Genomic DNA, 27,875 nt, shown 5'->3' on the forward strand with positions numbered 1-27,875 from the left:
TATACCATGGACCACTAAAAGAATGAACAACTCTGTCTTGGAAGAAGTACAACCAGAATCCACAGAAGCAAGGATGGTTAGACTATGTCTCACATACTTTGGCCATGTTCTCAGGAGGAATCAGTCCCTGCAGAAGGACATCATGCTTGGTAAAGTGGAGGGTCAGCGAAAAAGAGGAAGGAAGCGCCTCAACAAGATGGATTGACACAGTGGCTGCAACAATGGGTTTAGGCACAGCAACAATTGTGTGGATGGCACAGGACCAGGCAGTGTTTCGTTCTGTTGTGCATAGCATGGCTACGAATTGGAACCAACTCAATGGCACCTAACAAAAACAACCCATGCATGGATGTTCCTACTAATGCAGGAAGCCTCAAAAGAGGAACCTCCAGGGTCCCTTAGTCACTGGAACCTCAATACGTTTGCATGAGTATCAATATGTATGCATGTTTGACTCCATTATGTACCCCCCTCTTTGAGGTTAGTTGCCAGGTGATATGCTGGGGGCTCTCAACTCATTTGCACATGTTTAAGCATTATATGACTGTTTTAAAAAACAAAGACAGCTTGACTGCTGAGGGATTCCAAGAGCTATTTTCAGAAACCAGAGACAAAAGGCCAATTCTAGTTCTTCATGTCATATCAACTCTGGTAATCACCTCCTGGCCATTGCATTCTCTCTACCAAAAGATAAAAACCTTGAGAAACTTGACTTTTTAACATTCATTATCATGTGTGAATAAAGGAGGACAAATTTATAAGGTAATTGTAGTAAACTGTGGTCAGAGAAAATGCACATACACACACATAACAACTTGATAAATCAACTACTGTATTTTATTGGCTAGTTCAGTTTTATCAGTTTTAAACATTTAAATTGGATGTCAGCATTTTATTTTACATTGTTGTGAAATTTTATTGTAAATTAGCATTATTAACCAAAAAAAAAAAAAAAACCCAAACCCACTGCCATTGAGTCGATTCTGACTCATAGCGACCCTATTTGACAGAATAGAACTGCTCCATAGAGTTTCCAAGGAGCTCCTGGTGGATTCAAACTGTTGATCTCTTGGTTAGCAGCCATCGCACTTAATCACTACGCCACCAGGGTTTCCAAATCAGCAATATACATTGTTCTAAATATCATGAAATTAGCTTATATAGGATAACAAAAAAGAGCCATAGAAGTTTAGTACCTGCTTATCAATTTCTCAGTCATTTACGGTAACTTAATGTAATCTCCTTTTGATCTTAATCATTTTCAACATTAATGAATTTTTAAAATCAAGAATTATTAATTAAGTAAAATAATCACAATGTTAATTTGAACTTAAAAGTCAAGAATAAAAAAAAAGGCAAGAATATACCCAGAAAATTCTATTAAACATGCATAGGTGAAAATTACCAGACACAAGAAAATTATCTGATTGTGACCATAATAATTATTTGAAATGACTGTCTCTCAACAGTTTAAAATTGTTCCTTTTTAATTCATTAATCATTTCCATCCCAACCCAGTGCCATTGAGTCAACTCCGATTCATAGAAGTGCTGAATTAAAAAATATTGAGAATTATCTCCAAAACCTCTAGAACAAGCTCCCTTGCCTCTTGTGTCTTCATTAAATTTTTCCATATAGTCAAAGATAAATGATCTGGAAAAGATACAAAACTATTATATGTAAATTTAAATTTATGCACAATTTTAAAATGTTTGTTTTAAACAAAATTCCATGCATTTCACATGCAAATAGTGTATGTTCACAATATGGTAATTATGCTCATAATATTTTTAAACTAAAAATAAACTTTCAGATCTTCATATAAAAATAAATAAGAAATATAAGCAGCAAATACAAAAACCAAGATGAATGCACAAACCATTTAAAGAACTACAAATCCATACAACAGTAAATTTCCACATTAAAGAATCTATACAACATCATTTTAAAAATTTACAGAAATTGGTATGAGATAGTGGGCTGGTAAAAGTAGAAACCTTAATACAGAGTTTTATGATAAAAATGTAAACTCCTCAAATCTTTTTTGAAATACCTTTGACAGTAAAAAAAAATTTTTTTTGACAGTATCTGCTCAGTCAATTTTATTTCCTTTCTTTTCTAGGAATTTATTAGTAGAACCATAAATTATGCCAAGAAAAGTAAACGTGGACTGCCATTGTTGCATTATTAGCAATAGCTTATAAAAGCTATGGTAAATTCATTAAATAAATCATTGCATATTCATTAAATAAAATGAGTTGGATCAACACGTCTTGATATAGAAAAATGTTCAAGAGAATTTCTAGTAAAAAAAATCTAGTGCAGAGGTGTGTATGAGTCCACTTGTGCAAACAACACAGGTTTCATTTATTCATTAAGCACTGTTTTATATACTAAAATTTTCTAGAAATTTGCACTTAAGAATGAATTTTAAAAATTAGCTTATGGACCAAGAGATGTAAGTAAAGAGGAATGGTTAAGAGGAAGGCTTTTAATTTCATTTAATTAAAATATATACATTTTTATCATTTGCGTATCTTAAATATATTAAACTAAATAAGTAAAAAGTTATAGCAATTAAAATGTTAAATTAATAAAGAGGAAATAAGTAATTAGGGATTTTTTTTAAAGCAATCTTTGAGACAGGAAATATTTCAGTTTAGATCTGTTGTGTACAAGAAGTAACAGTTTGGAATTATCCAGAACACTTAGTCTATTTCTTCTTCTTCCTTTAGACTCTTACGGTGGGTAATGCTTACTTTCCATGAGGAGCTATTTTCATGAGCATCCTTTACCCTTTTCCATGGAAGTGGAGTATATTTTCTGATTGGTTGGTGTCACGGATCAAACTATGTCCCCACAAAATACCAGTCAACTTCACTAGGCCATGATTCCCAGTATTGTGTGATTATCCTCCATTTTGTGATGTGTTGTAAATCCTAGCCTCTGTGCCTGTGATTATGGTCTCATTTAGGAGTAAGCTGTCTGTTATGTTAATGAAACAAGATTGTTGTTGTTATTGTTCTTAGGTTCCCTCAAATTGGTTCTGAATCATAGGAACCCTATGCAAAACAGAATGAAACACTGCCCAGGCCTGCGCCATCCTTACAATTGTTGTTATGCTTGAGTCCATTGTTGCAGCCTCTGTGTCCACCCATCTCATTGAGGGTCTTCCTCCTTTCTGCTGACCCTGTACTTTGCCAAGCATGATGTCCCTCTCTGGGGACTGATCCCTCCTGACAACATGTCCAAAGTATGTAAGACGTAGTCCCGCCATCCTTGCTTCTAAGGAGCATTCTGGTTGTACTTCTTCTAAGACAGATTTGTTCGTTCTTTTGGCAGTCCACGGTATATTCAATATTCTTCACCAACACCACAATTCAAAGGCTTCAATTCTTCTTTGGTCTTCCTTATTCATTGTTCAGCTTTCGCATGCATATGATGTGATTGAAAATACCATGGCTCGGGTCAGGTGCACCTTGGTCTTCAAGGTGACATCTTTGCTCTTCGACACTTTAAAAAGGTCCTTTGCAGCAGATTTACCCAATGCAATGCGTCTTTTGATTTCTTGACTGCTGCTTCCATGGCTTTTGATTGTGGATCTAGGTAAAATGAAATCCTTGACAACTTCAATCTTTTCTCCATTTATCATGATATTGCTCATTGGCCCAGTTGTGAGGATTTTTGTGTTCTTTATGTTGAGGTGTAATCTATACTGAAGGCTGTGGTCTTTAATCTTCATTAGTAAGTGCTTCAAATCCTTTTCACTTTCAGCAAGCAAAGTTGTGTCACCTGCATAACGCAGGTTGTTAATGAGTCTTCTTCTAATCCTGATGCCCCCTCCTTCTTCATATAGTCCAGCTTTTTGTATTATTTGCTCAGCATACAGATTGAATAGGTACGGTGAAAGAATACAACCCTGACACACACCTTTCCTGACTTTAAACCACTCAGTATCCCCTTCTTCTGTCCAACCTCTTGATCTGTGCAAAGGTTCCTCATGAGCACAATTAAGTGTTCTGGAATTCCCATTCTTCCCAATGTTATCCATAATTTGTTATGATCCACACAGTCAAATGCCTTTGCATAGTCAATAAAACACAGGTAAACATCCTTCTGGTATTCTCTGCTTTCAGCCAGGATCCATCCGACATCAGCAGTGATATCCTTGGTTCCACATCCTCTTCTGAAACCAGCCTGAATCTCTGGCAGTTCCCTGTCGATATACTGCTGCAGCCATTTTTGAATGATCTTCAGCAAAATTTTGCTTGCATATGGTATTAATGATATTGTTTGATAATTTCCACATTCGGTTGGATCACCTTTCTTGGGAATCAGCATAAATATGGATCTCTTCCAGTCAGTTGGCCAGAAAGCTGTCTTCCATAGTTCTTGGCATAGATGAGTGAGCACCTCCAGGGCTGCATCTGTTTGTTGAAACATCTCAGTTGATATTCCATCAATTCCTGGAGCCTTGTTTTTCGCCAATGCCTTCAGAGCAGCTTGGACTTCTTCCTTCAGTGCCATCAGTTCCTGATCATATGCTACCTATTGAAATAGTTGAACATTGACTAATTCTTTTTGGTATAATAACTCTGTGTATCCCTTCCATCTTCTTTTGATGCTTCCTGCATCATTTAACATTTTTCCCATAGAATCCTTCACTATTGTAACTCAAGGCTTGAATTTTTTCTTCAGTTCTTTCAGCTTGAGAAATGCTGACGATATTCTTTCCTTTTGGTTTTCCATCTCCAGCTCTTTGCTGGTTTAGGTTGTGTTAAAGAGCATTAGGTTATGTTTGTTATGTTAATCAAGCAGGATTAAGGTGATATGCAACACACTTACCCAGGTCAGAGCCCTGATCTGATATAAGGAGAGTTTCCCTGGGGTGTAGTCTGCATCACCTTTTATCTTACAAGAGATAAAAGAAGAGAGAAGCTAGCAGAGACAGGGACCTGACTACTACCAAGAACGAAGAGCCGGGAGTGTAGCATGTTCTTTGGATGTGGGGTCCTTGTGCTGAGAACCTTCTACACTCGGGAGAAGATTGATGCCAAGACACATGCAGATCTCCAAGAAATGCCAGGCCCACAGGTGTTGAAAGGAGACAAGGACCTTCCCCCAGAGCTGACAGAGAGAGAAAGGCTTCCCCTAGAGCTGCTGCCCTGAATTCAGACTTCCAGCCACCTAAACTGTGAAAGAATAAATTCCTGTTTGTTAAGCCATCCACTTGTGGTATTTCTGTTATAGCAGCACTAGACAACTAAGACTGTGGGTGAGAGATTTTGGCCCATGTTTCTCAACTGGCTGGAACTAATCTATCAAAGTCCTAAGAGCCAAGAATATCTCTTTTTCTCTTCTTCCTATCTAGACCAATGTGATAGAGATACTAGATTAAGTGACCTGTTCTTCAGACTCTGGATGGCTTTCCCAGGTCTGGAGTACGAATATGGAGTGGGGAGACTATTGTTCCTGTCCATCTAAATTACCTTTTTCAGTCATTTGCCGCTGCTGAAGCTGAAGTTTCATTTCCTTTCATTTGTTTCTTTGTCTCAAGTGGTTCTAATTTTAGGTGATGACAAAAAGAGTGTAATTTATTGCTCCTTCTGTATTACCATCACTCATTTGGTGAGGGATTTATACCATACACATGACATTAATCACCACCTACAATGGAAATTGCAAAATCTAATACTTATGGCAATCAGAAAGTAGCATAAATGGGTGACAACAGACAAATATAAGAAAATCAGTAATGACGGTAGCTATAAAAACTATTTCAAGGAGAGGAAGCTGCTACTGAACTCCAGCAGTTAGTTGACATGGAAGAATGTGGCCCAATGTAGCCTGTATTATTATGTTTTAGGGAAAGCCTGAGAAATCTAGGTTTTTTTTTTTTTTCCCTATGGAATCTTCCAGTGCTATTATCTTAGTTATCTAGTTCTGCTGTAACAGAAATGCAACAAGTCGATGGCTTTAACAAAGAGAAATATATTTTCTCACGGTCTAGGAGGCTAGAAGTCCAAATTCAGGGTGCCAGCTCCAGGGGAAAGCTATCTCTCTCTGCTGGCTCTGGAGGAAGGTCCTTGTCATAATCATTCCTGGGTCTAGGAGCTTTTCAGTGCAGGGACTCCGAACCCAAAGGACATGTGTTCCTGGCTCTTTCGTGGTGGCATGAGGTCTTCCTGTCTCTCTGTTTGCTTCCTTCTTTTATATCTCAAAAGAGGTTGGCTTAAAACACAATCTCATTTTGTAGATAGAGTCTTGCCTCATTAACATAACTGCCGCTAATCCCACCTCTTTAACATCATAGAGATAGGACTTCCAACACATAGGAAAATCACATCAGATGATAAAATGGTGGACAATCACACAGTACTGGGAATCATGGCCTGGCCAAGTTGACAGACATTTCTGGGGACACAATTCAATCCATGACAACTATATTTTGAAAAATAATTTTAAAGCTAAAACCACTTTGTAAGCCAAAAATGCTGTGATTTATCATTGAATCAGTAATTTTTTATCTCTAATGATCCCCAAAATAATCTGCATATAAGAATTCTCCCCTGAGTTCTACACATATACATGTAGAACCATTAAGTCTACTTTGTCACATGGCCATCTTACAGTTTCCTTAAATTCAACATGTGTAAAACTAAATTTCTCGCCATCATTCAGAACTCACCAACCCCTATCTTCTATACTCCCCTAGTGTTTCCCAGCTCAATTAGTAGCTACACTATACGCCTAATTCCTCAGACCAGAGTTCCAGATTTCATGCTTGATAACCTTATTATCCCTCACTCTGTCCGTCTAATTTATCACCACATTCTACCAATACCCATACCCACTGCTTTCTGGTTGATTCACAGTGATCCCATGTGTTGCAGAGTAAAACTGCTCCATAGATTTTCTTGGCTGTAATATTTACAAGGAGGATAAATAGGCCTTTCTTCTGTGGTGCCGCTGGGTAGGTTCAAACTGGCAACCTTCATTTAGGAGTCAGTCACAAACTGTTTGTGCCACCCAGTATCTCTAATCCTACCAATTAAGTTTTTTTTTTTAAATATCTCTCAAATCCATCTATTTCGTTTTGTTTTTTTTTTTCAGCCTCTACTCACACCCATTTCTTTTAGTGATCTCCCCATTCCACCCTCAAGATGCTCACTGAATATCATCTTCATTTTCAGTCACATTTCCAGCAATTTTCTACTGCCTGCTACCAATCATGAGTTATTTAGGCATGGGCTGTCACTGCTGTTATATATTCTTCCACCAATATATTTATTTTCCAGTATCTTAAATGCTCATTGCCATTGAGTCAATTCTGACTCATAGTGACCCTACAGGACAGAGTAAAACTGCCCCATAGGGTTTCCAAGGAGAACCTGGTGGATATGAACTGCTGACTTTTTTTTAGCACCAAATGTTTAACCACTGCACCACCAGGATGCCAGTATCTTAAATAGTAGAAAAAAATAAAATAAAAACCAAACCTGTTGCTGTCGAGTTGATTCTGACCCATTGCAACGTATAGGACAGAGAGAACTGCCCCATAGAGCTTCCAAGGAGCACCTAGTGGATTCAAAGTGCTGAGTTTTTGGTTAGCACGTGTAGCTCTTAACAACTACACTGCCAGGGTTTCCATCTTAAATAGTACTTTACATAATTTGTGCATTCTGTTGGACCTCCTTTCTTTGGAATGGACAAAAATATGGATCTCTTTCAGTCAGCTACCTGGTCAACTGGCTGGAGGAGATCTGTATTTTTGCCCCTTCTAAGGAAAGATGATCCAACAGAATGCAGAAATTATTGAACAATATCACTAATATCACACATAAGTAAAATTTTGCTGAAGATAATTAAAAAATGGTTGCAGCAGTACATCAAGAGAGTATTTGCCAGAAAGTCAAGACAGATTCAAAAGGGGACATGGGACAAGAGATATCATTGCTGATGTCAGATAGATCTTGGCTGAAAGCAAAGAATACTAGAAAGATGTTTATCTTTGTTTTATTGACCATGCAATGGCATCCAACTGTGTGGGTCAATGCAGATAGCATTGAGAAGAATTGGAACTCCAGAGCACTTAACAGTGGTCATGAGAAAACTGTACATAGACCAAGAGACAGTCTTTCAAAAAGAGCAAGGAGATACTGTGTGGTTTAAAATCAGTAAGGTGTGCATCAGGGTTGTATCCTATCACCATACTTATTCAAACTGTATGCTGAGCAAATAACTCAAGAAGTTGGACTATATGAAGAAGAATGCAGGATCAGGATTGGAGGAAGACTCATTAACAACCTGTGATATGCAGGTGATACAACCTTGCTTGCTGAAAGCCGAGAGGACTTGAAGCATTTACTGATGAAGACCAAAGACTACAGCCTTCAGTGTGGATTACACCTCAACATAAAGAAAACAAAAATTCTTACAACTCAACCAATAAGCAGCATCATCATAAACAGAGAAAAGCTTGAAGTTGTCAAAGATTTCATTTTACTTGGATCAACAATCAACGCCCATAGAAGGAAGCACAGTTAAAAAAATCAAACAATGCATTACATTGGGCAAATCTGCTGCAAAAGAACTCTTTAATGTATTCAAAAGTAAAGATGTCATTTTGAGGACCAAGGTGTACTTGACCCAAGTGCCTCATCTGCACGCAAAAGCTGGACAATGAATAAGGAAGACCGAAGAAGGATTGATGCCTTTGAATTGTGATGTTGGGGAAGAATATTGAATATACCATGGACTGCCAAAAGAACAAATCTGTCTTGGAAGAAGTACAACCAGAAAGCGTCTTAGAAGCAAAGATGGTGAGACTATGTCTCACATATTTTGGACATGTTATCAGAAGGGATCAATCCCTGGAGAAGGACACCATGCTTGGTAAAGTAGAGGGTCTGCAAAAAAGAGGAAGACCCTCAATGAGATGGTCTGCAATAAATAATGGGCTCAAACATAATGATTGTGAGGATGGAGCAAGACCAGGTAGTGTTTCTTTCTGTTGTACATATGGTCACTATGAGTTGGAACTGACTCAATGGCACCTAAAAACAACATTATAGTAACAGTATAAATGATTTTTGAATAAAGAAACTTAATTTACTATGTATTTAATTTATTATGTTAGTTCTATCTTTGGAATAGTAGATATATGCCTTTTAAGCCTTATTTTAACTGCTGAGGATTATATCTCTCTGGTAGATGGTCCTGTGGCACTTGTCTTTGCACTGGGTACCCAAGGATTGGCTGAAATATCCCCCTGTGACACATTCTAGGGGATGGGGCCACCCTCCAACTGGGCACACATGGCCAGCTGACAGCTCCCTGCCTTACCTTCCACATTGCTCCCCGCTGCAACTAGTGACTTGTAACTACTCCAAACACCCCCACACAGCCCTGCCTGCCCAGGACTGTTGGTGAGAGTCTTCTCACCACACACTTAGTGACTGATGACCTCGGCATCTTTGCCCTGAAAATTCAAAAAGGGGCTGAGTGCACACACAATATCCAACCCAATGACCAGGGAGAACACCCCCTGCACCCACAACCAGGACCAGCAGGACAGATACATCACCTCACCAAAAATGCTACCTACATCTTCAGCAGCTCTGCAAGAACAGTGAATAGAGTTTCATGCTCACAATGCTCACACACGTAGTAGCTGCTCCCCCTATCTGGAGACAGGAAGCGAGAGCTTCAGTACAGCCAGATTAGTGACCAGAGTAGCACACACACCCAACCCACTCAGATGTATCAAAGCAAACATAACAAAAATTCAAGATGCAGTACACAATCACACAATCAATAAATAAATATAATAACTTCTTGATGCCTCAGAGACAACAGTCAATGTGAGATCACATAAAGAAACAGGACAAGATGGCTCCAGTAAACAACCAAAATAAAGAATGAGAAAACCTGCTGGAGGAAGATGAGGTGATGGGACTACTTGAATTAGAAAGAGATCAGCGAAAATGCAGGTATAACCAAGGAAAACACAGACAAAGCAATAGAAGAATTCAGGAAAACAATACGAGAACAAAATGACAGAATAAATAGGCTACTAGAAACCATACAAAAAAAGCAACTAGAAATTCAAAAGATTAACAATAACATTTAAGAACTAGACAACTCAATGTAAAGTGACAGGAGCAAAACTGAGATAATGGAAGACAGAATTAGTGAGAATGAAGACGAGTCCCTTGACAAAATTTGTCAGAGGAAAAAATCAGAAGAAAGAACAAAGAAAAATGAAGAATTATGTGCGATACTATCAAGAGTAAATACTTGTTTGATTAGAGTTCCAGAATGGGGGGGGGATTTAATGGAAAACACAGAGAGAGCTGTTGAAGATTTGATAGAAGAAACCTTCTCTAGTATCATGAAAGACAAGAAGATATCCAAGCAAGAAGCTCAATGAACTCCATATAGGACAGACCCCAAAATAAAGGCACCGAAACATATCAGAATTGAGCTTTTCAAAACCAAAGACAAAGAAAGAAACCTGAAATTGTCTAGGGAAAAACAAAAAATCACCTACAAAGGAGAACCAATAAAACTAAGCTCTGATTACTCAGCAGAAACCATGTAGGCAAGAATGCAATGAGATGATATATATAAAGCCTCGAAGGAAAAAAAAAAAAAAAGGCTGCCTGCCAAGAATTATATATCCAGCAAAACTGTCTTTCATATAAAAAAAAATATATATGATGGTGAAAGTCAGACATTTTCAGATAAACAAAAATTAAGGGAATATGTAAAAACCAGAACAAAATGGCAAGAAATATTTAAAGGAGTCCTCTGGTTAGAGAACCAAGAATATCAGACAACAATCCAAGACTAGAACACAGATCAACCAGATACCAGCCCAGATAGGGAATTCTCAAAAATAAAACAAAGCTAAAAGGCTGCAAATAGGGAACCAGAGAACTCAACAGATGAATGATGACAATGTCAAAACAAAAAAGAGGAAATAAATGGTGTAGTTACAGAACTTCCATTTGGAGAAGAAGTCAAGGCAATATCAAGAAATAAAAAATTGGTTTAAACTAAGAAAAATGAAGGTAAATTTAAAGTCACCACAAAGGAAGCTGACAAAGCTACCCATCACAATAAAAAAGAAGAAAAACAAAAACTCAGTAAACACAAAATCAGCATTAATGAAAGAAATGAAATAAAATATAGAAACAAAAAGAACTCATCACAGAAAATTAAGTGGAACAAAGAAACCGTCAACACCACAAAAAAAAAAAACAAAATGACAACAGTAAACTCATACCTATTGATAATTACTCAATATAAATGGCTTAAATGCACCAGAAAAGAGACAGAGTGGCAAAATGAACCAAAAACCACAATCCATCTATATGCTGTCTACAAGAGATACATCTTAGACATGAAGACATAAACTAAAACTCAAAGGCTAGAAAAATATTTATGTATCCATTAAACAATAACCAAAAAAAAAGAGCAGAAGTAGCAATTGTAATCTCCAATAAAATAGATTTTAAAGCAAAATTCACCATAAAGAATGAGAAAAGACACTATATAATCGTTAAAGACAGACTCATAGCCACCCTATAGGACAGAGTAGAACTGCCCCATAGAGTTTCCAAGGAGCGTCTGGCGGATTGGAACTGCTGACCCTTTGGTTAGCAGCTGTAGCACTTAACCACTAGGCCACCAGGGTTTAATCATTAAAGTGTCAATACACAGGAGGCCATAACCATACTAAATATATACACAGCAATGATAAGGCTCCAAAATACATAAAACAAACATTGTTGAAAAGAAATAAACAGTTCCACAATAAGACTTCAACATACCACTTTTGGTTAAGGGCAGAACATCTAAAAAGAAACTCAATAAAGATACAGAAAAGCGGAATGCTACAATCATCCAGGTCAGCCTCGTAGACATATACAGAACACTCCGCTCAACAGCAGCAAAGGATGCATTCTTTTCCAACATTCTCCAGAATAGACCACATTTTAGGCCACAAAAAAAGCCTCAACAAAATCCAAAATATTGAAATAATGCAGAGTCTTTTCTGATGATAATGCCGTAAAAGTAGAAATCAGTAAAAGATGCAGTAAGGAAAAGAAATCAAATACGTGGAAACTGAACAACACCTTGCTTAGAAGCTACTGGGTAATAGAAGAAATCAAGGACAGAATAAAAAATTCATAGAATCAAATGAAAATGAAAATATATCTTACCAAAATCTTTGGGACAGAGCAAAATCAGTGCTTAGAGGTTAATTTACAGCAATAAATACACACATCAAAAAAGAACAAATGATCGAAATGAAAACGTTAACCCTACAACTCAAAAAAAAATAGAAAGAGAGCAACAAAAAAAAAAAAGAAGAAGAAAGGAAATAATAAAGATTAGAGCAGAAATAGAGAACAGAAAAACAATAGAAAGAATCAACAAGATCAAAAGTTGGTTCTTTGAAAGGATCAACAAAATTGACAAACCATTGGCCAAACTGACAAAAGAAAAACAGGTTAAGAAGCAAATAACCCAAATAAGAAAAGAGACGCAACTGAAATAAAAAGGATCATAACAGAATACTATGAAAAGTTTTATCCCAACAAATTTGAAAACAAATTTCTAGAAACACATCACCTATCTAAACTAACTCAAACTGAGGTAGAAAAAACTAAATAGACCCGTAACAAAAGAAGAGATTGAAGAGGTAATAAAAACAAAAACAAAAAAACTCCCAACGAAAAAAAGTCCTGGCCTGGACGACTTCTTCGGAGAATTCTACCAAACTTTCAGAGAAGAGCTCACACCGATACTTCTCAAAATTTTCAGAGCATAGAAAAGGAAAGAATACTCCCAAATTCATTCTATGAAGCCAGCACAACCCTGATACCAAAGCCAGGCAACGGAGCAGCCAAAAAAACAAAAAAGCCTACAGACCATTATACCTCATGATTATAGACACAAAAATACTCAACAAAAATTCTAGCTAATAGAATTCAACAGCATTGCAAAACAATAATACACCATGACTAAGTGGGGTTCATAGCAGTTATACAAGGATGGTTCACCATTAGAAAATCAATCAACATAATCCACCACATAAATAAAAGAATCACATAATCATCTCAATCGATGTAGAAAAGGCATTTGCCAAAGTCCAACACCCATTCCTGATAAAAACTCTCAATAAAATAGGAATAGAAGGGAAATTCCTCAGCATAAAACCTCCTCTATACAAAACCAACAGCCAACATCATTCTCTATGGAGAGAGATGGAAAGCATTCCCCTTGAGAAAGGGAACCAGACAAGGATGGCTTGAATAACCACTCTTATTCAACATCATGATGAAAGTCCTACCTAGAGCAACAAGGCAAGAAAAAGAAATAAAGGGCATCCAGATTGGTAAGGAGGAGGTAAAACTGTCTGTTTTTGCAGATGATATGATCTTATACATACCCATAAAACCAGAAAACCAAAAAAACTCCACAAGAAACTACAGGAACTAATAGAAGATTTCAACAATATGGCAGGATAAAAGATTAACATACAAAAATTAGTTGAATTTCTCTACACCAAGAAGAGCTTCCAAAAAAAAAAAAAAAGTCAGGAAAGCAATACCATTTATAGTACCCCTAAAAAAATAAAATACTTAGAAATAAATCTAACCAGGTACATAAAAGACCTGTACAAAAAAAGCTACAAAACACTACTGCAAGAAATAAAAAGAGACCTACATAAATGTAAAAACATACCATGCTCATGGATAGGAAGACTCGATATTGTGGAAATGTCAATACTATCCAAAGCAATCTACAGATACAATGCAATACTGATCCAAATTCCAACAGCATTCTCTAATGAGATGGAGAAAAAAATCACCAATCTTATATGGGAATGGAAGAGGCCTTGAATAAGTAAATCATTATTGAAGAAAAGCACAAAGTGGAAGGCCTTAAAATATCTGATTTTAGAACCTATTATACTGTCATGGTAGTCAAAACGGTCTGGTAATTGCACAAGACACATAGAGAAACAGAACAGAATTGAGAACTCATGTGTAAATCCATCTGTCTATAAACAGCAGATATTTTGACAAAGTCCCAAAGGCCATTAAATGGGGAAAAGACAGTTTAACAAATGGTGTTGACATAACTGGATGTCCATCTGTAAAAAAATGAAACAAAATCCATACCTCATATCGTATACAAAAATTTAACTCAAAATGGATCAAAGACCTAAATATAAAATCTGAAATTTAAAGATCCCAACAGAAAATATAAGGACAATGCTAGGGGCCTTAATACATAAGTAACAAGGCACAAATACCAGAACAGAAACTAGGTAACAGGGAGCTCCTAAAAATTAAACACTTATGCTCATCAAAAGACTTCACCAAAAGAGTTAAAAGAGATCCTACAGCCTGGGAAAATTTTTGGCTATAATGTATCAGGCAAGGGTCTAATTTCTAAAACTTATGAAATACTTCAACATCTCAACAGCAAAAAGAAAAATAATTCAATTAAAAAATGAGCAAAGGATATGAACAGACACTTCACCAAAGAAGACCAACAGGTGGCTAACAGACATATGAGGAAATGTTCACAATACTTAGCCATTAAAGAAATGCAAATCAAAAAACTACAATAAGATACTATCTCACCCCAACAATACTGGCACTAATCAAAAAAATTGAAAATAACAAATTTTGGAAAGGTTGTGGGGAGATTGGAACTCTTACTGCTGGTGGAAAAGTAAAATGGAACAACCATTGCGGAAAACAATACAGCACCTCATTAAAAAGCTAGAAATAGAAATACTATATGATTGAGCAATGCCACTCCTAGGCATACATAAATCCTAGAGAAAAAAGAGCCTTCACACAAATAGACATATGCATACCGATGTTTACTGCAGGACTATTCACAATAGCAAAAAGATGGAAACAACCTCAGTGTCCATCAACAGATGAGTGGATAAATAAAGTATGGTACATATACACAAAGGAATGCTACACAATGATAAACAACCATGATGAACCCACGCAACATATCACAACATGTGTGAATCTGGAGGGCACTATGCTGAGAGAACTAAGTCAATCACAAAAGGACAATTACTGTATGAGACCACTATTTAAGAACTTGAAAAAAGATTTAGCTCCTAACCACTGTATCACCATGGCTCTGCAAAAAAACACTTACACTCAGGAAAAAAAAAATCCTTTGATGGTTATAAGGGTAGGGAGGGGTGGGGAGGGTAAATCACTAACTAGATAGTAGACAAGCGTCAGCTTTGATGAAGGGAAAGACAACACATAATATAGGGGAAAGCAGCACAAATTGACCAAACCAAAGTCATACAGGTTTCCTGGACACATTCAAACACCTTGAGTGACCGAGTTGTTGGGGCTGACAGTTGGGGACCATGGTCTTGGGGAACATGAAGGTCAACTGGCATAACATAGTTCATAAAGAAAATGTTCTACATCCTACTTTGGTGAGTAGCATCCCAGGTCTTAAAACCTTGCAAGCAGCCATTTAAGATGTATCTCTTGGGCCCACCCCATTCGAAGCAAATGAAAATGAAGAAAAACAAAGATACAAGGAAAATACTATCCCAAAGACCTAAAGTACCACATGAACCAGAGCCTCCTCCAGCCTGAGTCCAGAAGAGCTAGATGGCGCCTGGCTACCACCACTGACCACTCTGACAGGGATCACAACAGAGATTCCCTGACAGAGTGGGAGAAAGATGTAGAACAAAATTCAAATTCACAAAAAAAGACCACACTTACTGGTCTAACAGAGACTGGAGAAACCCTCTAGACTATGGTCCCCAGACAGTCCACTAAGTCAGAACTAGAACTACTCCAGAAGCCCACTTTTCAGACAAAGATTAGGAACGCCTATAAAACAAACGATAACTCAGGTGAAGAATGTGTTTCTTAGTTCAATCAAATATAAGGGACCAAATGGTCAACTCCTATCCAGAAGCAAGACAAGAAAGCAGGAAGGAACAGGAACAGAACAAACAGGCACAGGGAACTTTAGGGGAAAGGAGGAAAGAAAGTGCTGTCGCATTGTGGCTATTGGAACCAATCACAAAATGATACGTGTATAAATTTTTGAATAAGAAACTAACTCGAGCTGTAAAGCTTCACCTAAAGCACAATAAAGTTTTTTTAGAAAAAGCTTGCGAACAGCCATCTAATATACATCTGTTGATCCCATCCAGTCTGGAGCAAAGGAGAATGAAGAAAACCGGAGACACAAGGAAAATATTAGCCCAAAGGACCACATGAATGACAGCCTCCACCAGCTTGAACCAAGAAGAACTAGATGGTGCCTGGCTGTCACCACAGACCACTCTGGCAGGGATCACAATAGAGGGTCCTGGACAGAGCAGGAGAAAAACGTAGAGCAAAATTTACAAAAAAAGACCAGACTTACTGGTCTGACAGAGACTGGAGGAACCCCCAAGACTATGGCCCCTGGACACCAGCTAACTCAGTACTGAAGCCACTCCTGAAGCCCACTTTTCAGACAAGGTTTAGGCAGGACTATAAAACAAACAGTAACATACGTGAGGAAAGTTCTTAGTTCGATCAGGTATATGAGACCAAATGGGCAACTCTTACCCAAAGGCAAGACAAAAAGGCAGGAATAGATATGAAATCTGGACCAATGGACATGGGGAACCCATGATGGAAAGGGGGAGAGTGCTAACACATTGCAGGGTGTCATGGATTGAATTATGTCCCCCCAAAATATGTGTCACCTTGGTTAGGCCATGATTTCCAGTATTGTGTGGTTGTCCTCGATTTTGTGATTTTCCTATGTGTTATAAATCATAATCTCTGCCTGTGGTTAAAGAGGATTTGGGTGGGATCTAACACCCTTGCTTAGGTCACATCCCTGATCTGATGTAAAGGGAGTTTCCCTGGGGTGCAGCCTGCATCACTTTTTTTTTTTTTTGCAAGAGATAAAGGAAAGTGAAGCTAGGAAAGAGTTGGAGATCTCATACCACAGAGAAAGCAGCACCAGAAGCAGAACACATCCTTTGGACCTGAGGTTCCTGCACAGAAAAGCTCCTAATCCAGGGGAAGATTGATAATAAGAACCTTCCTCCAGAGCTGACAAAGAAAGCCTTCTCCTGGAGCTGACACCTTGGATTTGGACTTCTAGCCAACAAGACTGTGGGAAAATAAATTTCTCTTTGTTAAACCCATCCACTTGTGGTATTTCTGTTACAGCAGCACTAGATGACTAAGACAAGGAGATTGCAACCAATGTCACAAAACAAAATTTTGAAAGAGAAACTAATTTGCACTGTACACTTCCACCTAAAGTACACATGCACACACACAAGCTACTATCCCAGATTTCAGGGGTCAGTTTACGAAGTTATTTGATAAGGTGCAAGAGCATGGACTTTAATGCCAGGGTGCAAATCTCTATCACCACTTACCAGCTGATGAATTGTTAAGCTCTCTAAGCCCCTGTTTCTTTGTCAGTAAAATATTGACAATAACATTTTTCTCTCAGAGCTGTACTGATATTTAAATGTGATGATGGAAAAAAGAAGAAAAGAAAAAGAAAAAAAACACTTGGCACAATTTCAATTTCAGTGACATGGAAGGTGTTCAATAAATGTGCATTTCCTGCCTCATATTACTCTCTTAACCCTATATTATACACACTGTATATTTTCAATTAAGTGCAATAGATGATTAAATTTGAAATCAAATAAGTTTTTAAAGCACTTTGAATTATATTAACATGAATCATCCAGTTTCTGACAGTTTTAAAAGAGCTTCAGTCTTTATTATTTTATATATCACTGTGAAAAAAATCAAATTTAGGCAAGCTTTCTTTTCCTATTACATATTTATTAGCTAGTATTATTTTTCAAATTTAATATGAGCTCTCCATTATTAGGATATCTGTATTTAAGAATTGAAACCTGATGCCACTATAGATTAAGAGCTGGTTGAGGATTTAACATAGTTAAAAATGAAAAACTCAACACCAGTTCTTATTACCATCAGCAATAACAATAAAGGATTACCTCTAACTTAAAGCCTGAAACTGTTAATTTTAGTTTATGGATTAAATCCAATAAAATTAAGTCAAGTTCCATGTGAAAAGCAAAAGACTTCTAAAGACTAAAGAATAGCTGAGTGAGCTAAATGATACTTTGAAAAGTTTTATGGAAATACATATTTATTTCTACTGAAGGTAAACTAACTCAATTATAAATATTTTTTTTTACTACTTCTTCGTTTGTTTTCAGTACATCAATTTTGCTTATTCTCTACTTAAGTCAAAGAGTTTCCAAAAAAAAGAAACCAAACCCAGTGCCGTCTAGTTAATTCCGACTCATAGCGACCCTATAGGACAGAGTAGAACTGCCCCATAGGGTTTCCAAGGAGTGCCTGGCAGATTCAAACTGCAACCCTTTGGTTAGTAGCTGTAGCACTTAACCACTATGCCACCAGGGTTTCCTCAAGGAATTCTGAATGTCAATGGGACAAAGGAGAGGGGTTACCCATGAAAATAATCACTTTTGTTGTTACTAGTTTCTGTTAAGTGAAATATAACTCATAGAGGTCCCATATGTGCAGAGTAGAACTGCCCCCTAGGGTTTTCAAGGGTGTGACCTTTCAAAAGCAGATCACCAGGCCTCTTTCCCTAGAATCAGTTGGTGTGTTGGAACTATCAACTTTTTGGCTAGTAGTCTACACCATTGGCACCACCCAGGGACTCCTGAATGTCAGTGTGACAAAGAAAAAGGTTTGGCGATGAAAATGGCCACTAAAAGATAGTATCTAATTTTATAATATCTAAGCAGTTATGCTCACAAGGCTGACTACTTTTCTTTCACATTAGTTTTCAACAATTTAACCCAATTTTTTTCCCTGTGAAAACAACTCAAAATTACATATTAAATTCAAAGCTAAATTTCAGTAATACTAGAACATGTTACAAAGTCTTGTAGTCTGTCACTTCAAACTTCAAATTAAGTAACTTCAGACTCTCTACTCTATTCCTCACTCTTATATACTAAGAGGAAAGACCCAGTTTATAAGACACAGGCCTGGAATGATATGATAGCAAATAATTTTACAGAGATGGTTAGCTGACCAACAAAATTAGTATTTCTCCTTTCATGCGGTAGAATAATCGTATGGTAGTCGTGCTTAAGAAAAGCTTAATTTGCTGCCCTTTTGAATCCAAGTATGGAACAATTTGACTATTTCATACCAACAGATTGTGAAATGAAGTGAAAGATGTGTCCAACCCTTCTCCAAACTGTGCGGTATTGGATAAGTATGGTGAAAGGATATACTCCTGACACATACCTTTCTTCATTTTAAACCATGCTGCCTCTTGGTCTATGTACAAGTTCTTCATGAGCACAACTGTTACGTTGTTGTTATTAGGTGACATCAAGTAGGTTCCTACTCATAGAGACCCAACGCACAACAGAATGAAACATTGCCCAGCCCTGAGCCATCCTTACGATCGCTATTATGCTTGAGCTCATTGTTTCAGCCTTGGCGTCAATCTACCTCCTTGAGGGTCTTCCTCTTTTCTGCTGAACCTGTACCTTGCCAAGCATGATGTCCTTCTCCGGGGACTGATCCCTCTGACAACATGTCCAAGTATGTAAGACGCAGTCTCGCCATCCTTGCTTCTAAGGAGCATTCTGGTTGTACTTCTTCTAAGACAGATTTGTTCATTCTTTTGGCAGTCCATGATATAGTCAATGTTTCTCACAAACACCACGATTAAAAGCGTCAATTCTTCTTCGGTCTTCCTTATTCATTGTCCAGCTGTCACATGCATATGATGCGATTCAAAACTCCATGACTTGGGTCAGGCACACTTTAGTCTTCAAGGCGACATCTTTGCTTTTCAACACTTTAAAGAGGTCCTTTGCAGCAGATTTACCCAATGCAATGCGTCTTTTAATTTCTTGACTGCTGCTTCCATGGCTGTTGATTGTGTATCCAAGTAAAACGAAATCCTTGACAACTTTAAACTTTTCTTCATTTATCATGATGTTTCTCATTGGTCCAACTGTGAGGATTTTTGTTTTCTTAATGCTGAGGTGTAATCCATAGTGAAGGCTGTGGTCTCTGATCTTCATTAGTAAGTGTTTCAAGTTCTCTTCACCTTCAGCAAGCAAGGTTGTGTCATCTGCATAATGCAGATTGTTAATGAGTCTTCCTCCAACCCCGATGCCCCATTCTTCTTAATATAGTCCAGCTTCTCGGATTATTTGTTCAGCATACAGATTAAATAGGTATGGTGAAAGAATACAACATTGATGCACACCTTTCCTGACTTTAAACCAATCAGCATCCCCTCGTTCTGTGCAAACAACTGCCTCTTGACCTATGTACAAGTTCCTCAGGAGCACAATTAAGTGTTCTGGAGTTCCCATTCTTCGCAGTGTTATCCATAGTTTGTTATGATCCACACAGTCGAATGCCTTTGCGTAGTCAATAAAACACAGGTAAACATCCTTCTGGTATTCTCTGCTTTCAGCCAGGATCCATCTGACATCAGCAATGATATCCCTGGTTCCACATCCTCTTCTGAAACCAGCCTGAATTTCTGGCAGTTCCCTGTTGATATACTGCTGCATCCTCTTTTGAATTATCTTCAGCAAAATTTTACTTGGATGTGATATTAATGATATTGGCAGATAGTTTCCATATTCTGTTGTGTGACCTTTCTTTGGAATGGGAACAAATATGGATCTCTTCTGGCCTGTTGGCCAGGTAGCTATCTTTAAAATTTCTTGGCATAGACAAGTAAGACCTCCAGCACTGCATCTGTTTATTGAAATGTCTCAATTGGTATTCCATCAATTCCTGGAGCCTTGTTTGCCAATACCTTCCGTGCAGCTTGGACTTCTTCTTTCAGTACCATTGGTTCTTGATCCTCTATTACCTCCTGAAATGGTTGACTGTTGACCAATTATTTTTGGTACAGTGACTCTGTGTATTTCTTTCATCTTCTTTTGATGGTTCCTGTGTTGTTCAACATTTTGCCCACAGGATCCTTCAAAATTGAAACTCAAGGCTTGAATTTTTCTTCATTTCCTTCTACTTGAGAAATGCTGAGGATGTTCTTCCCATTTGGTTTTCTAACTCTAGGTCTTTGCACATTTCATTATAATATTGTACTTTGTCTTCTCCAGCTGCCCTTTGAAATCCTCTGTTCAGCTCTTTTACTTCATTGTTTCTTCCATTCGCTTTAGCTAGCCTACATTCAAAAGCAAGTTTCAGAGTCTCTTCTGACACCCATTTTGGTCTTTTTTTTTTTCTTTCCTGTCTTTTTAATGACATTTTACTGTCTTCATTTATGATATCCTTGACGTCTTCCCACAGTTCATCTGGTCTTCAGTCATTAGTGTTCAATGTGTCAGATCTATTTTGAGATGGTCTCCAAATTCAGGTGACATATACTCAAGGTCGTATATTGGCTCTTGTGGAATTCTTTTAATTTTCTTTAGCTTCAACTTGAACTTACATAAGAGCAATTGATGATCTGTTCTGTAGTTGGTCCTGGCCTTGTCCTGACTGATGATATTGATCTTTTCTGTTGTCTCTTTCCACAGACGTAGTCAATTTGACTTCTATATATTCCATCTGATTAGGCCCAGGTGTATAGTTACAGTTTATGTTGTTGAAAAAGGGTATTTGCAATGAAGAAGTCATTGGTCTTTCAAAACACTATCATGAGATCTTGAAATTAGTTTTCTAAAATACGTATTGCATTTATTAATGTTTACTTTTCCTCATCTTTATATTTCAGATTCTATATTTTTTTTTTGCTGTGAAAAACTTTAACAGTATGTGGTGTAATGAGTTACTTAATATGGCCTTTCTCACCATGGTCGCATAACTTGCACCCAAATGATTGGGTGGGACTGTGTGACAGCTTATTTGTGGCCCACCAAAGGGACTGGTCAGTTTCCCTATCCCCCTGGGCTTAAAATGAGTCATCCCTGAGACAGGAGAGAGAAGAGCCCACCACCACCAAGGAAGGAGAGACTGGCAAGAGAGACCTGCAGGAGACAGTGCAGAGGGCTTCCCAGCCTTTGGACAGAGACTGAGGGTCAGGGAGAAATATGCCTGTGAGCATGGCTGGGAAGAGGCTGTCCTGATGGAAGAACTGTATCTTGAGCATTCCTGGACCTGAATTGTAACCTGTTACTTCCCTAATAAACCCTGTAATCATGAGTGTGGTCTGTGAGTTTGGTGTGGCCATTGCAATGAATTATCAAACCCAGCAGAGAAGTACAGAATGCTGTGGGAGGGATGGTTGGTGTCAGAGTTGGTAAAGATGGTGGAGAGAGGCAGCACATCTGACCTCTGCCTCATGGTAGTCAGCCTTGAGCTGTTGATCTTGGTTCTCCTTCCCCCTTGTGGGGTTAGAGGAGGTCAAACACCACAGGCAAGTTGTTTTTACAGTTGGCTTCAGAAGTGGGATTCCTTACATTGGGTCCAGACTCGTGAAAGTGTGAAACTTTGTAAGAGAAAGAATGAAGGAGCTTGGGAAGTAAAGCTTTAGATTCTTGGATGGTTGTTTTGGTTGTTGTTGCCCATAATGGCTGAAGTAAAAGTTATGGTGCAGCTAAGGGGAGAGAAGCCCCACAGGAGTGGCCTGGGGCCAAAGCCAGGGCACACAAACAGGATGATTGATAGGGAGCTAGGGTCTACTGCTTCCAGCTAGCCAGAGGGCCAAGACCATATGCATATGAGTGGGAAAACAGTTAAGGGGCAGAGAAGAGAAGAAGCAACTAGAAAGTTTTAAAAAGGGATATGTGTTTAGGATTATGTGTTTATCTGAATGTACTATGGCTATTGAATGTTTCTCCTACCTAATGTAAAGCAGACCTAAATGTAAGGTAGAAATGAACATTGGGTATTGTGGATTACAGCCCTGGTTGCATAGTGGTTAAGTGCTATGGCTGCTAACCAAAAGGCTGGCAGTTCAAATCCACCAGGCCCTTCTTGGGAACTCTATGGGGCAGTTCTACTCTGTCTTATAGGGTCACTGTGAGTCAGAAACAACTTAATGGCAGTGGGTTTTCAGTAGTGGGTATGGATTACAGACAGTGTATAACTCTGCCTTCAGCCAATACTTGATTGGATATGCTAAATGGGGAACTAGGATTTGCCAGGGAGAAACATAGGGTGTTTAAATTCAGTAACCCTGTGTATCCCATATGGGGGCTTAGGTAAAAAACCTGAGCCCCACCCAAATTTTGCACTTAAAAAGACATTCAGAACCACCCAGAACTGCTGAGAGAACTGGATATTTGCATTTGAAGCAAGGATCTTCAAAAGAAAGAAAAAAAAGTGATTGTCTTGCTTTTTGGATTTTCAGCAAGGGGTTTGTTGTTAGATGCATGGAGGCAGGAAAAGTCAGTGTCCATCAGAAGGAGCCCTCTTCCAAGACTGGAAGTTAAAGGGAGCCACTGAGTAGACAGCTTGGTCTGCTCACTTGTAGTGACAACCTGGGCCTACTCAATGAGTGGAAGTGGGGGAAGTGCAGCAGTAAAGAGACAAACTGAGTTTGGACTTGTTCCATTGACATCCATTGACCTAGCCCATGGGGGCTAGGGATGAGAGTGAGAAGAAAGGCTGGCTAGTCAGAAGTAAAAGGAGTTGTTGGACTTCTGAAGTTTAAGGGTGGAACTCATTGACCTAGTCCAAAGAGGCTAGGGATGAGTGTGTGAAGGGGCTGTCTGAAGTGCCAGGAGGTGTTTGGGAACTCTTGAGTCTAAGGCTGCTACCCATTGTGGCCTAACTTGGATGACTAGGGATGAGCTGACCAGAACCTGATCTAATGAAAAGAAAGATGTTTTGACACCATGAGCTGGTGTAGATTGCTGCAATTTGATGTCTTGCTCTGGGCTGAACTTTGCTTATGGATACAGGTGCTAAAGTTCCAGCCAGAACAGAATATTCTTCAAGAAAAAAGAAATGCTTGTCTCTTCAAAGTACTGATTTGATAGGGATGGCAATTTAAACATTGGTTTTCTAAAACAGGGGGAGATAAAGGCATGAAGTGGCTGGCTTACACCCTTTTATAGATGTGCTTGTACTGAAAATTAGGGGGACAAGGGAAGATCCCCACTGAATAGATTCCTCTTTTCCTGATGGGAAGAGAGGGTGGGGGAAAATGTTGATAGGGTTATATGATTCAGTAGTGTTGATTGTTAATAGGGTTAACTGTGATTGCAAAAACTAACTGTAGAATCTGTAAGTGTGAAAGAGTTGTATAACGGGGAGGCACTGCTGGACTGGAGTATAGTGGCGGAACCTAAAGTCTGTTAAGGGTTTTGGTATGGTGATACCTCAAGTGAGGCTCAAAGCAAGGGAATAATCTTCTCTCAGTTAAATTTTATCGGACACCAAGAAGGGTGAAGTGAGATGACTTTTGGAGAAACTGACCAGTTCAGATGGAAGCCTGCAGCAGACCTGAATGACTGGTATATGAGTAACTTCACCCTTAGGACTCTTTGCCTTATTGAAAGGCTACTTCTTAATGACTGCTTTATACTCGTAAAATGATTGGGAGGGGGAAGTTATCCTCCAAATATGAAAGAACCATGGCTAGAAAAGCCAGGGGGGTGGCCTGCAGTGTAATGAATTACTTAATATGGACTTTCACGCCACTGTCATGTAACTCCCACTCAAGTGATTGGCCAGGGCTGTGTATTGGGTAATTGTGGCCCTAAAGGGATTGGTCAGTTTTGCCATCTCCTTGGGCTTGAAATAAGCCATCCCAGAACCAGGAGAGAGAAGAGCCCACCACCACCAAGAAGGGAGAGACTGGCAAGAGACACCTGCTGGAAAGACTCGCAGAAGACAGTGCAGTAGGCTTTCCAGCATATGAAGCAAGAAAGCTGGGTGACTTTGGGCAGAGACTATGGGTCAGCAAGAAGCATGCCTGTGAGCATGGTGGGGAAGAGACTGTCCTGACAAAAGAAAAGTATCCCGAGTGTTCCTAAACTGGAATTGTAACCTGTTACTTCTCTAATAAACTCTGTAATCATGAGTGTGGTCTGTAAGTTTGATGTGGCCATTGCAATGAATTGTCGAACCCAGTAAAGAAGTAGAGAATGCTGTGGGAGGGATGGTTGGTGTCAGAGGTGGTAAAGATGGTGGAGAGAAGCAGCATGTCTGACCTCTGCCTCATGGCATTCAGCCTTGTGCTGTTGATCTTGGTTCACCTTCCCTCTTATGGGGTTGGAGGAGGTCAGACACTGCCCCTAAGTCATTTTTACACAGTATAATCACGTTTTATGCTTGGATCGATTCATTAAGTGCACATCTGGAAAATGTAGATGATGCAGTATTTTCAAATTTGCAATTGTAGAATCCCTGTTATTCATTTTTTTTTTTTAGGAAACCCAGCAGTTGAAGGACTGGAGCAAAGGCTTCTTCCATGACTAATAGAGTTGGGTGGAGGAAGCACTGAGAAGTCAACTTACTAGTTTTCCCATTAATCATGGCAGATTTCCTTTTGAGATTTACTTATTTCCTTTAAATTTAAGAACTATGTAGGAGGAAAATAAACAAACAACAAACAAAAATTTTGATGACCCCAAAACAAAGGGATTTATCTGGCTTCATGGTACAACAACAACAACAAAAAAACAAAAACATGTGCTGGGGGTGCTCTGGTAGCTTCAAGGATCAACAAAGATGCCAAATAAAAGAACATACCATTAGTGGAAAATGTGTGGAATAGATGCCCATAGGAAATCATGACTTTCTCTTTAGAGTATATGTTGTAGTGATTATATATATGATTTAATTAATATTTTTTCCTTTATCTATTCAATACAACACAGGTAGTTCATAACTTACCATATGTTTAAGTTACAAGCAACTGAACTTAGGGCCATCCTTCTTTTTTTCATCTTATCAGTAGTAATATGTCCTACATAAAATGTTGCAGTGTGTATGTGTAATTTGCTGTTGGTTGCATTCTCATGCGGACCCCCAAAGACAAATAAAGATTGTATTTATAACGATACTGATAATAAAAGTCAATAATAATGAAAATTAAAAAAAAATTGGAAGTTTTCGACTTAAGTCAGAGCTGACTTACCACAGAGTTGTAGGAACAGAACCCCCTGCATAAGTCAAGGGCTGCCTGTAGAGATTTTGTTTAATGTTTATAAGGCCCTTACCTGTAGCATTATTCACTTTGTAAAGAGTATTTATACCAAAGAGGACTATGTTCTGAAGGGCAGTAAAGTCCTTGATGAAAGGGGCTACATCTCCTGTAACAAGCATCTGTGGTGGCAGGCACTTCTGGAAGTCATGTGTTCTTTTCAAGGTTGTAGGAAAGTTAGAGGCAGCAACATACTCCACAGTCACAGGCCAACTTGTGCCAAAATATGCTTCTGGTTTAGGATAATATTTTAATCTAAAAGACAAGTGAAAAAGTATAAAATTGAAATTAGTTCACTCAGAATTTCAACATTACTGCTTTTATAAAAAATATTATCTTCTGTCAACAAATTAAGTTCATAATTTTACTATTTAGAATGTAGATTTAAGAATGTGGTAACTTCGGCCCGTAACTTTGGAGATATAGGTATCGATGATACCTAACAACAACAATTAAAATTTTATGCCGGAAAGGACCACCCCATCAATAGTTTTACTTTGCCATTAAGTTTTTATCTCTTTAAATTGGGCACATTATACTTGAATATGATATACTGTCCAGATGTAAGGCCCTGACTGAGTCATTCTCTTCAAAAATGTAGAGGTAAAATTAAGATTTATAAGGCAAAAATTTTGCTGGACTCTGGCAATCTTTTGTAAAGCTGTTGATTTCTTGAAATCAGGGGATCCCCAAAACATCGAACATCATAGAAATTGTTGTTGCTCTTAGGTGCCATTGTGTTGATTCTGACCCATAGTAATCCTGTGTACAACAGAACAAAACATTGCCCTGTTCTAAGCCATCACAATAATCAGTTTGCTTGAGCCCATTGTTTTAGCCACGGTGTCAGTCCATCCCGTTGAGGGTCTTCCTCTTTTTCCCTGACCCTCTATTTTACCAAGCATAATGTCCTTCTCCAAGAACTTGTGCCTCCTGAAAACATGTCCAAAGTACATGAGGCAAAATCTCATCATTTTCACTTCTAAGCAACATTCCGACTGTACTTATTCCAAGACAGATTGGTTCCTCCTTCAATATGCTTCACCAACACCATAATTCAAAGGCACCAATTCTTCTTTGGTCTTCTTTATTCATTGTCCAGCTTTTGCATGCATATGGATGATTGACAATTGTTATTGTTGTTCTTATTAGGTGTGTCGAGTCAGTTCCAACTCCTATGCACAACAGGACGAAACACTGCCCAGTTCTGCGCCATCCTTACAATCGTTGTTATGCTTGAGCTCATTGTTGCAGCCACTGTGTCAATCCACCTTGTTGAGGGTCTTCCTCTTTTCTGCTGACCTTGTACTCTGCCAAGCATGATGCTCTTCTCCAGGGACTCATCCCTCCTGACAACATGTCCAAAGTATGTAAGATGAAGTCTTGCCATCCTTGCCTTTAAGGAGCATTCTGGCCACACTTCTTCCAAGACAGATTTGTTCCTTCTTTTGGCAGTCCATGGTATAGTCAGTGTTCTTCGCCAACACCACAATTCAAAGGCGTCAACTCTCCTTTGGTCTTCCTTATTCATTGTCCAGCTGTCACATGCATATGATGTGATCGAAAATACCACGGCTTGGGTCAGGTGCACCTTAGTCTTCAGAGTGACATCTTCGCTTTTCAACACTTTGTAGAGGTCCTTTGCAGCAGATTGGCCCAAT

The 27,875-nt window shown here is 38.5% G+C and overlaps 1 protein-coding gene across 3 annotated transcripts in view; it reads right to left on the reverse strand.

Moving 5' to 3' along the window:
* Positions 1-940: 940 nt before the first annotated feature.
* The window catches only part of LOC126086405 (protein LEG1 homolog), a 46,458-nt gene continuing 19,523 nt past the window's right edge, over positions 941-27,875 (reverse strand). Inside the window, exons 5-6 of one of the 3 annotated variants that reach the window (XM_049902578.1) lie at positions 26,231-26,469; positions 941-1,653 (exon numbers count right to left, since the gene is read on the reverse strand). In XM_049902578.1, the coding sequence (XP_049758535.1) occupies positions 1,556-1,653; positions 26,231-26,469 (337 nt within the window). In that variant the 3' untranslated portion in view covers positions 941-1,555. Of the gene's footprint in view, positions 1,671-2,099; positions 4,549-26,230; positions 26,470-27,875 lie in introns of those variants that run through there. The other 2 variants (XM_049902669.1, XM_049902751.1) reach the window with 2 other exon arrangements.

The sequence above is a fragment of the Elephas maximus genome, chromosome 1, assembly GCF_024166365.1.
Source record: "Elephas maximus indicus isolate mEleMax1 chromosome 1, mEleMax1 primary haplotype, whole genome shotgun sequence".
Taxonomy (NCBI): Eukaryota; Metazoa; Chordata; class Mammalia; order Proboscidea; family Elephantidae; genus Elephas; species Elephas maximus.